The sequence below is a fragment of the Melitaea cinxia genome, chromosome 3 (genome assembly GCF_905220565.1).
Source record: "Melitaea cinxia chromosome 3, ilMelCinx1.1, whole genome shotgun sequence".
NCBI lineage: Eukaryota > Metazoa > Arthropoda > Insecta > Lepidoptera > Nymphalidae > Melitaea > Melitaea cinxia.
This window is the reverse complement of record NC_059396.1, coordinates 10614579-10628959: the sequence shown is the minus strand read 5'-3', so window position 1 is coordinate 10628959 and position 14381 is coordinate 10614579. Positions and strand designations below refer to the sequence as shown.

Genomic DNA, 14381 nt, shown 5'->3' with positions numbered 1-14381 from the left:
GTAATATCATTACTTTATTCCGTATTTGGAATCCATTTATTATTAAATTCCTAATTCTTCATAATATTCGATGAGTTGCAATGTGTTTTGTACATCTGCTTTGACGAAAATAGATTTATTTATACAAATACATCTGCCCGTACTTTCTGTTTAAAATTATTTTATATCTCGATCGATCTAGTTTCAAGTATTATATTTGTAAGCCGTCACGAGTTTTTTTGGTGATCGTCAGTTTTGTATATGATTATATGATTTATAGAATATGATTTATAGGGTGTTGCTTGAAGCAAACGCATAATCACTACTTCGAGTTTTTAACTAAATATCAGTCAGTAAAGTCAAATAAATTTTTTATCACCTATTGTTCTAGTATAAATAAAATATTTACTAAGCCTAAATTATTCATTTAATTTAATACCTCTAACCCTTAGAGAAAGACTTTTGTTTTCAACAACAAACAGTGAGTAGATAAATTTAATATCTTATAAACAGTAAGCATGCTGCATGTATAGTAAAATATCACACAGGATTATGATAATATTTTGTATAATGTATCCAATTTAGAACAGTCTGCAAACAATGCAAACGTGACGGGCGGACAGGGGCTGATCGCCATCTACTCGTACCTCGCTGCTGGCTAAACGTGGACAACTAGAGTATTTCCGCTATTCTATGAATAATTTAAAATAAATCTAAAGCCACATTTTTTTTCATATTCATGACATTAACTTGAAATAAAGTAAGTAATATTTCCTTTTTCCACTCGTCAATAAAATTACTTGACTTACTTTAAAAATTAATCTTTGTTTGAAGGCTGTAAAAATATGATATCGATATGTCAATTTAAGATTTAAATTTAATACAACAAAACTTAAAATTTAAGTATGGAGTTCCAATAATAATTAAAAATCTAATAGAATCAAATATCTTCTCATAAAATCCTCAAGTTGGTTTGAATTCGAGGATTTTAACGATCAACACAGTCTTCTGCCGTCATGGCCACTATAACCCATTATAGTATGTTATACTCATAGATATAGAATGTCTCGCTACGCAAAGCGAAACATTCTATATATATGTTGGTTGTATATGGTTATACTCGTAATTGTGTTTGCTCTTAAACGAAAAAAAATCAACTATATCAACAAGTGATACGACATAGGTAGGCAATAATACGGTCAATTAAATACGCATTATTTAGGGATAGTTCAAAAAGTACGTGTTGGATTTCAAATGACAAGCACCAGCTTTTGGTTTAAAAAAAAAGAGTAATCAAAATCGGTACCTCCAGTAATAAGTTATGAGGGAGCACGCATGAATAAAAATAGGTAAAAAATTTTTTTAAGTTAAACGGTTTTATGTTAAACATACATTGCAATATTTAAGATAAATGTACTAAAAACCAAAAAATAATAAAATAGATACAGTCGTGGGAATTATAAACATATGCATAGACTAGACTAAAATAAAACCGTGGGGCACGTCAATTGTCTACAATCGTTGATTAAAATGTTTGTTTTGTAATGTTACACTATAATTAGGCAGTTGTTCAACCGACAAAGATGGACGTGTGATAAGTAGGGCTAGAATGTGAAAACAAGCTAGCAAGCTCGATTATAAGCGAGTTTTAGGGTTTCATAGTGGTGAGCGAGTAGTACTTTTATCATATGTTTTGTCGATTAAAGACAAACTACGAGCAGTGAAACGATTCCTCGCCAGCCAGCAGTGTGAATGTCCAACGATAAACTAGTTGAAACATCTCTTTTATTTACATGGAGTGTATAACTATTGGAATTTCCATGAGCAAGAAAATAGTAAGTAATTTCCTCACCGTCTGCGGGCCAACTGCCTATTTTAACGACGAATTAAACGATTCTTCTATCGCACATTAAGTCGATAATTTGTAGACAATTGACGTGCCCCACGGTTTTATTTTAGTCTAGTCTATGCATATGTTTATAATTCCCACGACTGTATCTATTTTATTATTTTTTGGTTTTTAGTACATTTATCTTAAATATTGCAATGTATGTTTAACATAAAACCGTTTAACTTAAAAAGTTTTTTTACCTATTTTTATTTTCTAGTTTTTAGTTTTTATTTCGCATTCTGTTTAATTCATTTAGTGCTTCATTATTGCAAGGCCCATCTTAAATATTGAGGTTGTATAGTGCACTGTATTCTTCTTGTCAAGCCCTTTTATTTGATACCCATATTGGTGGGATTGATAAAAAATTGTTATCAGACATTTGGTAGCGGCGGCCAGCTTAGATTTCAATTTTGCATAGTAAATTGTATTCTACTTGTTGAGACCTTTCATTTGATACCCATGTTGATGGGATTGATAAAATCTAAGTTATCCGCCATTTTGTAGAGGCCGCCATCTTTGATTTTAATTTTATATAGTACATTGATTATACTGGTTGAGCACTTTCATTTGATACCCATATTGATGGGATCGATAAAACCTACGTTATCCGCCATTTTGTAGCGGCCGCCATCTTGTATTTCAATTTTTTATAGTATATTGTATTCTGCTTGTTGAGCCCTTTCATTTGATACCCATATTGATGGGATTGATAAAACCTACGTTATCCGCCATTTTGTAGCGGCCGCCATCTTGGATTTCAATTTTTTATAGTATATTGTATTCTGCTTGTTGAGCCCTTTCATTTGATACCCATATTGATGGGATTAATAAAACATAAATTAACCGCCATTTTGTAGCGGCGGCCATCTTGAATTTATAATGATAATGAATAAACATAATTGTATTGTCACCAAAATCCAAAGTGTATACAAAATTTCAGATTAATCGGTTGACAGGAAGAGGGTGAAATTTGAATTACTAAATTTGACCCAAGAATAAATAATAAATAAAAAATAAAACAAACGGGGTGAGCTAAATAAAACCGTTTAAAAAAAAACAGATGAATTGCGAACCTTCCCCTTTTCTAATTCGGTTAAAAGGAAAAGAAATCACCCAAATATAATTGTAAGTACATATATAATCATGCTCCGAGATATCTGTATAGTACCTATACACATAGTGATCTCTATAAATATACCTATCGATATATGCAGTGGCAAATTTATAAAGTTGCCGCCAGTAGGCTATTTAATTTTTGCCGCCAGAAGGCTATTTAATTTTTGCCGCCCGTAGTGACCTCTGAATTTAAAAACCCCTATTTCCTAGTAGGAGTACAGTCAAGCACGGATCCAACCCTTAAAAAGGTGGTCGTCACAACCACCTGAAAAACGGCTAAGTACTAGTCGCGTTTGTTTTTAGGCCGCCTATTCCATAATTCGATAAAAAAATCGAAACAAGGGAAAATATGTTTTGGCAGACCTTCTTATAGTTATCCATTATTGTATAAAAATTGTGGGGAATGTCTATTTCTTTTCTGTATCTATATAATCTTGTTTTAAAAATAAACTATGCATAATCTGTCGCTTCCTGCAGTTTGCCGCACAGCCTACTCAGCCTACAAGTAAATCCGCCACTGGATATATGTAGTAAATTCTATAAATCTGTAAAGCTCTACTTTCGACAGATGTCTAAAAGCGCCATCTAGTAGACGTTGGCTAAATCGCGTGATCATGTCACGAAATATTGCGCAAGAGTTGATGACGTTATCCATAACAAACTATAATGGACACAATTGTAAGATAGATGTCACTATTTTCCATTACATCGTTATTGCTTTGAAGTTTAGTTTGGATAGTTAATGTGAATAATTATGTAATTAAATACGTTATTATCAATTACATTTAATTTTGTTAATTTGTACCTAATATTATGTCCCATGCGCATTTCAATTACTATGATTCTACGTATTAACGCTCTCGAGACACTTTTTGCAATTGATAATAGTTGATCCATTTCAAAATCCTTATTAATGTATACACGCTCTTTTTTTGAAAAAAAAATCGATAATGAATACAATTGCTACTTTAAATCGCAAAGGTCGATGGCGTTAATTAAAGTATCCGTCAATTGCATTCAATTACGAAAATGCAATTGACAATGACTTAGATGACACTCGTAAACGATCTATTGCAATTTTCAATCAATAATAATTGTCAATTGCAATAGATCGTCTTCGATACTGTGTCTGTGTATATTACTGTCTAATTATAAGTACCTCTATTATATTAAAAGTATTATTTTTTTATGATTTTTTTTACATATTACGCTTCAGCCTGTAATATTCCTAAAGGCTTCTTTCTCCATGTAGGCGTAGGATTAGAGCTTAATCCACCGGGTGCGGTAATGCGAGTTGGTGGATACCTATATTCCCTACTATGAATAGGTAACAGTCGCTATCAGGTGTATAAGTAGTTACATGGTAAAAACCGGGACCGACGGTTTAACGTGCTCTCCAAGACACGGTGGGTAGACCTACAAGAACGGCACGGTAAGGCCACGGCTCACATCTATATGGCTAATACAAATGTTTGTTATGTGCGGGGATCAAACCCAAGCGCAACAGCCACCAACCAATGCTGTGACCTTTGCGCTGACGCGTCAGTTAGTCAATATTACACAAGTGAACATGATATAATCTAAAATTAGAAAAAGTTAAAATAAAAGCGTATTTTTAATTTATTTTATACCTACTTATTCCCATTTGACATTCAAGTAAATTATATTATATTTAAAATTATGAAAACACGCTTTTAACAAAATATAATGTCGAATGAGATTTGATAAAAAATGAAAAAGTAATAAATAAATAAAATGTGTTTATGTACGCACGTAAGAAGTTATACTTCATTTGCTAACTTGGTGTCATTTGTTTTCGTGACGGTGTGCGCGCGCATCGTAAAAATTTATCCACATAATTTTTCAATAACGCACCAAAAGAAATATAACTTCAATAATTTGTTGTTTTTATTCATATGATTGCCCTTGTAATCGGTATGACGTCTGAACGAATACAATTTAAATGACTTATTAGTTTAACAGTGCTATAAAAACTGTAAATAACTCAGAATAAAAACAAACATATTTAAAGTAAATCATATACATACCTTGCTTTCGCAACCGTTGTGACAGATATATTTACAAACTGAAACAAGGAAATACATCTTTAGTATCTTACATCTTTTAAACCACTTAAAGTAAAACTTCTTAAGTATCTTATATAAAATTAGTTTTGGAAAGCGTAAAAAAGTTTTCATTAAACATGACAGAACTTTTTAAATGTACAGTTATCTTAAAATCGATTATTTATGCAAGAACCACACTTGGATTCATTAAAATTTTATTAGTTATTTTAATCGTACATAGGCGACTAAGGGATAACAAGGTTCCGCAATCATCTTGGAACTTAAGAAGCCGACCGATGGCGGGATATCCATCCAACTGCTGGCTTTGAAATACACAGGCCGAAGACGGGCAGCAGCGTCTTCGGTGCGACAAAGCCAGTACTGCGGTCACCAACCCGCCTGCCCAGCGTGGTGACTATGGGCAAAACACATGAGTTCACGTTATTTTTGGCGTAAACTTGTGGAGGCCTATGTCCAGCAGTGGACTGTATAGGCTGTAATGATGATGATGATGATGATGATGATGAATCGTACATAGGAAAAAAAAGTAATATTTTTAACCATTTTATAGCTGAAAAGCCTCTAATACTAAAAGCCATGTCAATGAAGATTTGAAAATCGTGAAAATCATAAGTCTATTGTTTAAATAATAAGATAAGCTTGTTAACTTATTTATATATTTAGGCGAAAATATGAACCAAATCAACTATTGTGACTTAATTTTTTCGTCTTCGCGTATTTTGATAAAGCATCGTTAATCAAAACAACAAATCAGTAGGTACTTATGATTACTTCAAATTTTCCGGATGTTTTGATGCTGTTAATTTAAAAATGTTTTAGAACTACTTTGCATTCAATAGTTGATTATTATTCTCCATCGATATTAGTAAATCTGTCTAATAAAATATTGGTTTTAGTAAAAATAGAAGAACTTTTTTTTATTTATAGTACCTATTTACCATGCGCAGATTTAATCACTTGTGGCGTTTATTCAATCCAGCTCTCAAATTTTTATCGTAAATGTAAACTGAATTAATTGACATCATACCGAAAAAAACCAAGTGCGAGATGAACTCGCGCACCGAGGGTTCCGTACAAAAATTATTAAAGATATTTTTATCATATGATGTAACTAGAAATTTATGCTTTTAGCCATTTTTCCTATATCTATGCTATAATACGTTGCTTCGCACCAAGTTTCAAGTGTACCCTGTAGGTTTTGATTCCTTTACGAGTATCAAATTTTTGCAGCATAAACGGCTGTATCTTTTGACTGCGTTGGATTAAAAGTTTACTTTTTTCACAACTCCAAGGGAAAGTAGACCTGAGTATTTGATATAATTTTCAGCTTAATACCTCCACGCGTTCCTCAGAAAAAAGGGTATTGACAGACAGACGGACAATAAAGTAATCGTATAAGGGTTCCGTTTTTGCCTTTTGAACTAACCCTAAAAATGTAAAAATATTAGATTTTTGTATAATTGTACAAGAAAAATGTATTTTATTGGACTATTAAATAGAAATCTTGTTGAATATTAATAGGCAAAAACCTGATGACATAAACGTTTAGGTTATGTAGTTAATACTAGCTCTTTAACAAAATAAGATATAAACTAGTTAACGAAAGTAGATTAACAAGGCACGATTTATCAAAAAAAGTAAATTGAATTGCATTGTTATTGGTAAAAAGCGTGAATCGAGCCAATACTGTTAAACTGGTATGAGCGATACTTCTGGTAATTTTAAATCCGCATACCAAGATAAAATAAATGTAATATAGTAAGTAGGTAGTAGATTCGCGTTGGCACAGAAGTTTCGTCTCTATCTGTATACAAGGTGTACACGACCATACGACAATAAATGAAAACACAGGTCGTATTGGTATATAGAAATATCATAAAACTATCAGAAAATATTTTGAACCGTTTTTGAAAAAATGAAATTTTCGAACAAACTTAATATCGTAAATTAATAAAATACATAGTACGCCATTTGTAATTTAGATTCACTGACCTCTGACTAAAGGCGGGCGGGCAGGTAGCCTCTCGCCGCTGTAACACAATACATCGCAATACTTTGACACTATTATTATTCAATTATTTGTTTTTGATTGTCAGAATAATTAACACATACAAAATACATTAAAAGATATTAAATTTTAAAATTCTCAATATGTCCACCATGAACTCGAACACACGAAATGTATCTACGTAAAATATTATTTCTCACTTTTGATAACAGGTCACCATTAACTGCCATACTTTTTAATTTATCAAAAGATCGTATTATACGATTTTTCAAGTCCTCCACATCAGTTACATCCGTGGCGTAAACATCATTTTTAACGTAACCCCATAAAAAAAATCGAGTGGTGTGAGGTCTGGTGACCTCGGTGGCCACCTCGTGGGGCCATAACGGCCGATCCATCGCTCTCCAAACATCTCGGTTAAACGTGCTCTCGCAGAAGTCACCGAGTGTGCAGGTGCACCATCCAATTGGTACCACGTCTGTCGATATACATCGAGAGAAAGCTCTTCCATGTACTCTGAAACTGTTTCATTGAGTAATAATAAAAATTTCTCCGCATTTAAATTACCATCAATAAAAATGGGCCCAATTATTGTATTTCTGTGTATACCAGCCCACACATTGATGGCAAATCTGTACTGATGCGAGCTGTCTCTTGTCAGTTGCGGATTTTCAGTGCTCCAGTGCCTTAAGTTGTGACGGTTCCATAAACCGTTCTTGGTAAAAGTACTTTCATCCGTCCACATTACGTTGAAGAGGAAGTCGGGGATTTCTTCATTTTTTCGTAACATTGAGTTACAGAATTCTTCTCTGGTAGACATATCTCTTGTTAACAATGCCTGTACTTTTTTAACCGACTTCCAAAAAAGGAGGAGGTTCTCAATTCGACTGTATTTTTTTTTTTTTTTTTTTTTTTTTTATGTATGTTACATCAGAACTTTTGACCGGGTAGACCGATTTCGACAAATTTTGTTTTAATCGAAAGGTGGTGTGTGCCAATTGGTCCCATTTAAATTTATTTGAGATCTAACAACTACTTTTCGAGTTATATCTAATAATGCGTTTTTACTTGACGCTTTTTTCGTCGACCTACGTTGTATTATACCGCATAACTTTCTACTGGATGTACCGATTTTGATAATTCTTTTTTTGTTGGAAAGGGGATATCCCTAGTTTGGTACCGTGATACGGAAACCAGGATCTGATGATGGGATCCCAGAGAAATCGAGGGAAACTCTCGAAAATTCGTAATAACTTTTTACTGGGTGTACCGATTTTGATAATTTTTAATTTAATCGAAAGCTGATGTTTATCATGTGGTCACATATAAATGTTACCGAGATCTGATAACTACTTTTTGAGTAATCTTTGATAACGCGTAGTTGCTTGACTATTTTTTCGTCGATCTACGTTGTTGTATTACTTGTCGATGTAATTGAAGTCGGTTTTTTTTTCGTTTGCGAGCAAACACAATTATTGTATTTAAAAGGCTTACGTTTGTCGAGTTTCAAAATTTTGTGCACACTTGAGTGGGGCACACGAAAATGGCGAGCTACTCTACGTAAGCTCGTAGTTGGATTTAAAGTAAAATGATTTAGAATCCGTTCATCCAAGTTCACACTGACTTGCGGAGGAGCACAATCTGAGTGTGGGATTAAGGGTTGATTCTCCCGAAGCCTCTGGATAGCTTTGACAATAGTTCGACCATTTGTTGGACAAACACGGGTATGCCCATACCTCTCTTGATATGTACGAATCGCTAAAGCAGCGTTTGTGTCACATTCTCCATAAATTAATATCATATCGGTGTACTCTGAAGCCGTATAATTATAGCGAGGCATTTTTATTAAAAATATTACTATTTGCACACAAAATAAGCGTCTAATTTCGCACAGTTTACCTAATAAATATCCTAAATAATGTGTCTTCACTTAATCTCACTTCACTTGGCTAAGATTTAGATTAGGTAAAATCGAATTTCGGGACCGTGGGGGGATGGGGGGTGGGTGGGTGGGGAACACTACCCCTGGTACCACTATCCCACCTCGGAACCCCATGGTTATGGAGATATCGATGGTTAAAGTTTTGAGGTTAGAAGAAGAATTTAAAGCTATTATTATACCTTTGAGCTCCGCGTCTGACTTCACCTTAGCTCCAACGCTGCGGGCAGTGCAATTCATGCGCCGTTTTGCAACTTTATAAGTTATTTTCGAACAGAAGTACGTAAAAATAATCTCGATTTCAAGATCAACAAACGATACAACTTGCGGTAACTATGCTTCGATCCGTAGCTTTAAGATGTTATATTCACATTTCGCACTTGATATTAGCATTTTAAACGTTAAGTTATTGTTTTTACACGATTTTTTTTAACAACTGAGAAATAGATGTTTTAATAAAAAATGACAGGCCACTTATCGTTTCGTTCTAAAACAATATACATTGTTTTTGTTTAAATAACTGTAAAGGCAAAAGTCTTACACCATACAGCCTTGTTTCATATTATATTTTTTAATTAAATATATTTTATTTTTAATTATTTACTGTTATAAACGAAAAATACTCAATATTTTAGTTCATTTTATATGACAATAAATAAATATAAAAATATGTTGAATATAGGTGTGTGGTGGTGTGTGTGTGGTAAAATTTTTTTTTATTATTTAAATACATACTTTTACTCTTTAAGTTATCATTCTTTTGAAATATACAATCTCAACAAACAATTGTGTAAAATATTCTATAGAACTAAAATAAATTTATAAATACCTATGTAGTTAATTTTCAAAATTTATGGTCTATAATTTTAAATTATAGTATCAAAATTAATTTATATTTAGTAACATTGCGTGCTAGAATATAGGTTTAGAAATTCGAAAAATACCCAAAACCGAATCGGAGCATCCCACTGTCCACGTGGTCTTGGTCTGTCCTACCCCTAGAGTGTTTTTTTTGTGTCGCGGAGGCGCGGAGGGAGGGCAGCCCTCGCCCGCCGTGCGAAAGCGCGCGAACGAATGCGTAGAGGAGCGGCTGAGGCTGGTCGCCGAAGGCGACCAGCCTCCGCTGCGGAACGGAGCATGAGTGAGCGTGCTTTCGCACGCAAGGGCGGAAGGGCTGCACTTCCCGCAGCGCCGGAGCCAAGCGTTCCTCTAACTTTAAAGGTGGTAGATTATTTTTTTTTGTAACAAAACTGTCTATAAACGATATAATTTTTAAATTAGATAGGTTAGGGTTATTTTTTTTTTTTTTGTAACAAAACTATGTTTATAAACGATATAATTTTTAAATTAGATAGGTTAGGGTTATTTTTTTTTTTTTTTGTAACAAAACTATGTTTATAAACGATATAATTTTTAAATTAGATAGGTTAGGGTTATTTTTTTTTTTTTTTGTAACAAAACTATGTTTATAAACGATATAATTTTTAAATTAGATAGGTTAGGGTTTTTTTTTTGTAACAAAACTATGTCTACAAACGGTGTAATTTTTAAATTAGATAGGTATGGGTTTCTTTCGGTCTTTTTCTGAAGTCAGATTATTGTAAAAAAAAAATTATTCATGTCATGTTTTTTACTTCATTATATTTTATTTATTTAATTAAAAAATATAATATGAAACAAGGCTGTATGATGTAAGACTTTTGCCTTTACAGTTATTTAAACAAAAACAATGTATATTGTTTTAGAACGAAACGATAAGTGGCCTGTCATTTTTTATTAAAACATCTATTTCTCAGTTGTTAAAAAAAATCGTGTAAAAACAATAACTTAACGTTTAAAGTGCTAATATCAAGTGCGAAATGTGAATATAACATCTTAAAGCTACGGATCGAAGCATAGTTACCGTAAGTTGTATCGTTTGTTGATCAATCAACCTCAAAACTTTAACCATGGATATCTCTATAACTATGGGGTTTTGAAGTGTGAAAACCGTGTGAAACCGTGTGAAAACGTTAAATTAACGTGTGGAATGTTATAATTAAGTGCGAAATGTGAAAATAAGATGTGAAAACTATAGAATGGAGCATGAGTATCGAAGTTGTATTGTTTGTTGATTTTGGAGTCGAAATCGTTTTTATTTTTAAAATAGCTTATAAAATGTGAAAATAATGTGTGAAATGTGAAAATAATGTGTGAAATGTGAAAAAACGCGTGTGAAATGTGAAAATAACGTGTGAAAGGTACGAAATTCTTCTTCTAACCTCAAAACTTTAACCATCGATATCTCCATAACTATGGGGTTCCGAGGTGTGATAGTGGTACCAGGGGTAGTGTTCCCCCCCCCCCCCCCCCCCCCCTTCCCCCCACGATCCCGAAATTCGATTTTACCTAATCTAAAGCTTTACCCTTCACTTAATTCAAGCGTCTAATATCTCACAGTAACAAAAAAATATACTTGAGTACTTATAAACAATGGCGTCACTAGATCGAATGTTGCGCGAGCGCTGAGGTATCAAATAGCTTAACACGTCACAGGCTAACGGCAGTCGGCGACACACTGACCTACTTACGATTACGAATTACGATGTGCGAAATACGAAAGAAATCGGTCGAAATATTTCAGAAAGAAAGCGCAAATCAATTATTACCTCTCCACATATTAATTCTAGTGTCTTATGAACAACGGTATAAGGTTTATTTTGCGTTAAATTGTAGCACGATTAGTGAAATTACATTATTTACAACTTTTATTTAAATTGTTTTAAATACGTAACTTGTGTCGGCCATGATGACAGCTTAATAACAGATATGGGGTGATGTTTTAGTTATAAAAAAAGAAAAGTGTTTTGTGACTAAACTATGAGATATTAGTTAATTTAATTTTTGCAGGCTAATTGAGAATGTTACTAGCTATACTCAGTATTAATTATTGTCGTATTGTCACGACCACCTTGTATAAATGATAGATATATAATAAAGTATGTAATAAAATTACTTCTATTTGATTAAATGCACGCCGACAAAGCAATTTTATTAGTCCGATAATGGATTTTCTGTCAGGCGAATCTTAAAAATCCGTGATAACGCGGTTTTTAGTGTTACCGGCTCCCGGACTAGTTTAAAGTATTTAGGAGATGGTAATGTGATCAACATTGCTATCAGATCACATAAAATGATAAACACCGAAATAACGGGATCATTTAAAATAAATATCAATATTTTTTATTGAAATAAAAATTTTTTCGTAGGAACGTGGTTGTTTAATTAATTTCAGGCATAATAATTCTTGTGGTTGAAGATAATATTTACATAATTTTAGATTTAAGACCTAACTAGATCTTTATCTATATAACATAATATATGCTTATAAAGAAGTTGCTCATACAATGGTAGTTATAGAATAATACTCGTAATAGAGCATTGGAACAATGTATACGTACGTATATATATACTCGTATACACATTAACTTATGAACGAAAATTTGTGGTGACAATAATTAAGTACATATCTATACACAAATCTATGTAAAAATAACACAACCGTAAATACATCTAACAAATAATAAGGTCTATAAATAAAGGTATTTAAAAAATATAAATTTTTAAGCTGTTTTAGTTTGTGGTCGTGACATTCAGATAAAATATTCGTCTGTAGTTCTAGCAATTTCATAGTCAGTGACCTTTGAATGTCAATAGCGTGAAGTAAACAAATAAAAGAGGATTTTGAATATCTAAGCACTTTTACACCTCTCAGTGATAATATTAAAGTATGAGTTGATGAAACAAATCTTTATTATTTATGTAAAGTCAATAGAATTCCGATACCCACCTCTGCAACAGCTACCCTGGTTGTGAACTAGTTGATGACACCATTGGCAGGACCTCGGTTTTTTGAATACTTTACTTCGAAATGCATGTGCCTGTGCTACGCCCTCCTTCTGAAACAAAAAAAAAATTAAATCAAATCAATGATACATTACATTTGTACACATACAATCTCCGTTCATACCATTCCTAAAAGACATCGATTATTTGTATAGAAATCTGTACCATCGTGTAAATACAGTATTGTGTTACTTTAAAACTCTATTTCCAACGAGCATGATAATAAGAATAGGTTTGTTGTAAGCGACCGACTCGACCACTGGCTACCTCACCCTTACCTGCCCTTCGTACCGATCCCCTACATCGCACAATGCGCCATCGTCAATCCATTCATAATGACGCGTGCCTTTACCGCCATTTCTACTAAGATTGCACCTAATGCTTATTTACATTCTAGCTACAAACTGAGTTATTATTTTATAAAGGAATGGTGAATTTGTTCACATTAACTGTTGACATAAAATATATAATTTTCATAATTGTTTTTATTGCTGTCAGCTTCTTTTACAGCACTACTTCATTACATGTTACAATTTCAATTGAATGAACGGTCGTCAGACCACGATCTTTATCTTGTTAAAGCCCTGACACGCTTAACACTAGTTAGCAAATTGTAACCGACAACATAAATCTCATCTTATGAAGTATAATACAAAAGTAGTTTCAAAAGATGATCGTTTCATACATCTCTTTTTTACTCTTGAATTGCTAATAAAATATTAGTCACGCTAAAGTGGCTGTAGCAGATTACAAGCTTTGTGTTTGTCTGAGGGCTTCCAGTGCTCTCATGCTCTCATTTATAGTACAATGACGTCATAAGCCTGTGCAGGCGCCGGCGCCGACGATAACGGTGCCATTTGCGGTCCAGATGATACAAATATTATACATCAATAACGAATTTAAAACAGTAACATTACATCAAACGCTGTGTGCCTCATAAACATGAAAATATTTTTATTCAGTTGCATAAATTAAGAGCATTTTATTGTTTTCTCGATACAATATACGACGAGTAATTTGTGGTATTACCAATAATGTTATTTATTTTATATAAATTTAACTAAAACATGGTTTGCTTTGTTTACACGCTCATCTTGGTTTTAAACATTTGTAGCAAAATAATAGAGTATATTTGCGAAACGCATCGTAACAAATCTCATAACGATCGTGCCGCTAACCGCTGCGCACACGTGTTTCTCAACCACCTGCCGACGCCTATTCGTCGTAGGCCTGCACCCGCGCCCGTGCCAAGCCGACACGCAACAAAAAATACGTTCCTCCACAGTAGCCCTGTGGGGACGTATAGAGATGTAAAGTCGCACATGTCCCATCAGTAGATTGAATCAAATTTCATTGAACAGCTGGCTCAAATACTTTAATTTAACAATGCACTGAACACAGTATCGCCTTATTTAGGGCAACCAATAGATACTTATCTAATTTAAACTTTTATGCACAATATCGCCTTTTAAGCGG

The 14381-nt window shown here is 33.3% G+C and overlaps 1 protein-coding gene across 1 annotated transcript in view; it reads right to left on the bottom strand.

Moving 5' to 3' along the window:
• Window positions 1-14381, bottom strand: part of LOC123669453 (tensin-1) — a 108940-nt gene that overhangs the window by 76436 nt on the left and 18123 nt on the right. Inside the window, exons 2-3 of the mRNA XM_045603058.1 lie at window positions 12850-12958; window positions 5035-5072 (exon numbers count right to left, since the gene is read on the bottom strand). Coding sequence (XP_045459014.1) covers window positions 5035-5072; window positions 12850-12958 — 147 coding nt within the window. The remainder of the gene's footprint in view (window positions 1-5034; window positions 5073-12849; window positions 12959-14381) is intronic.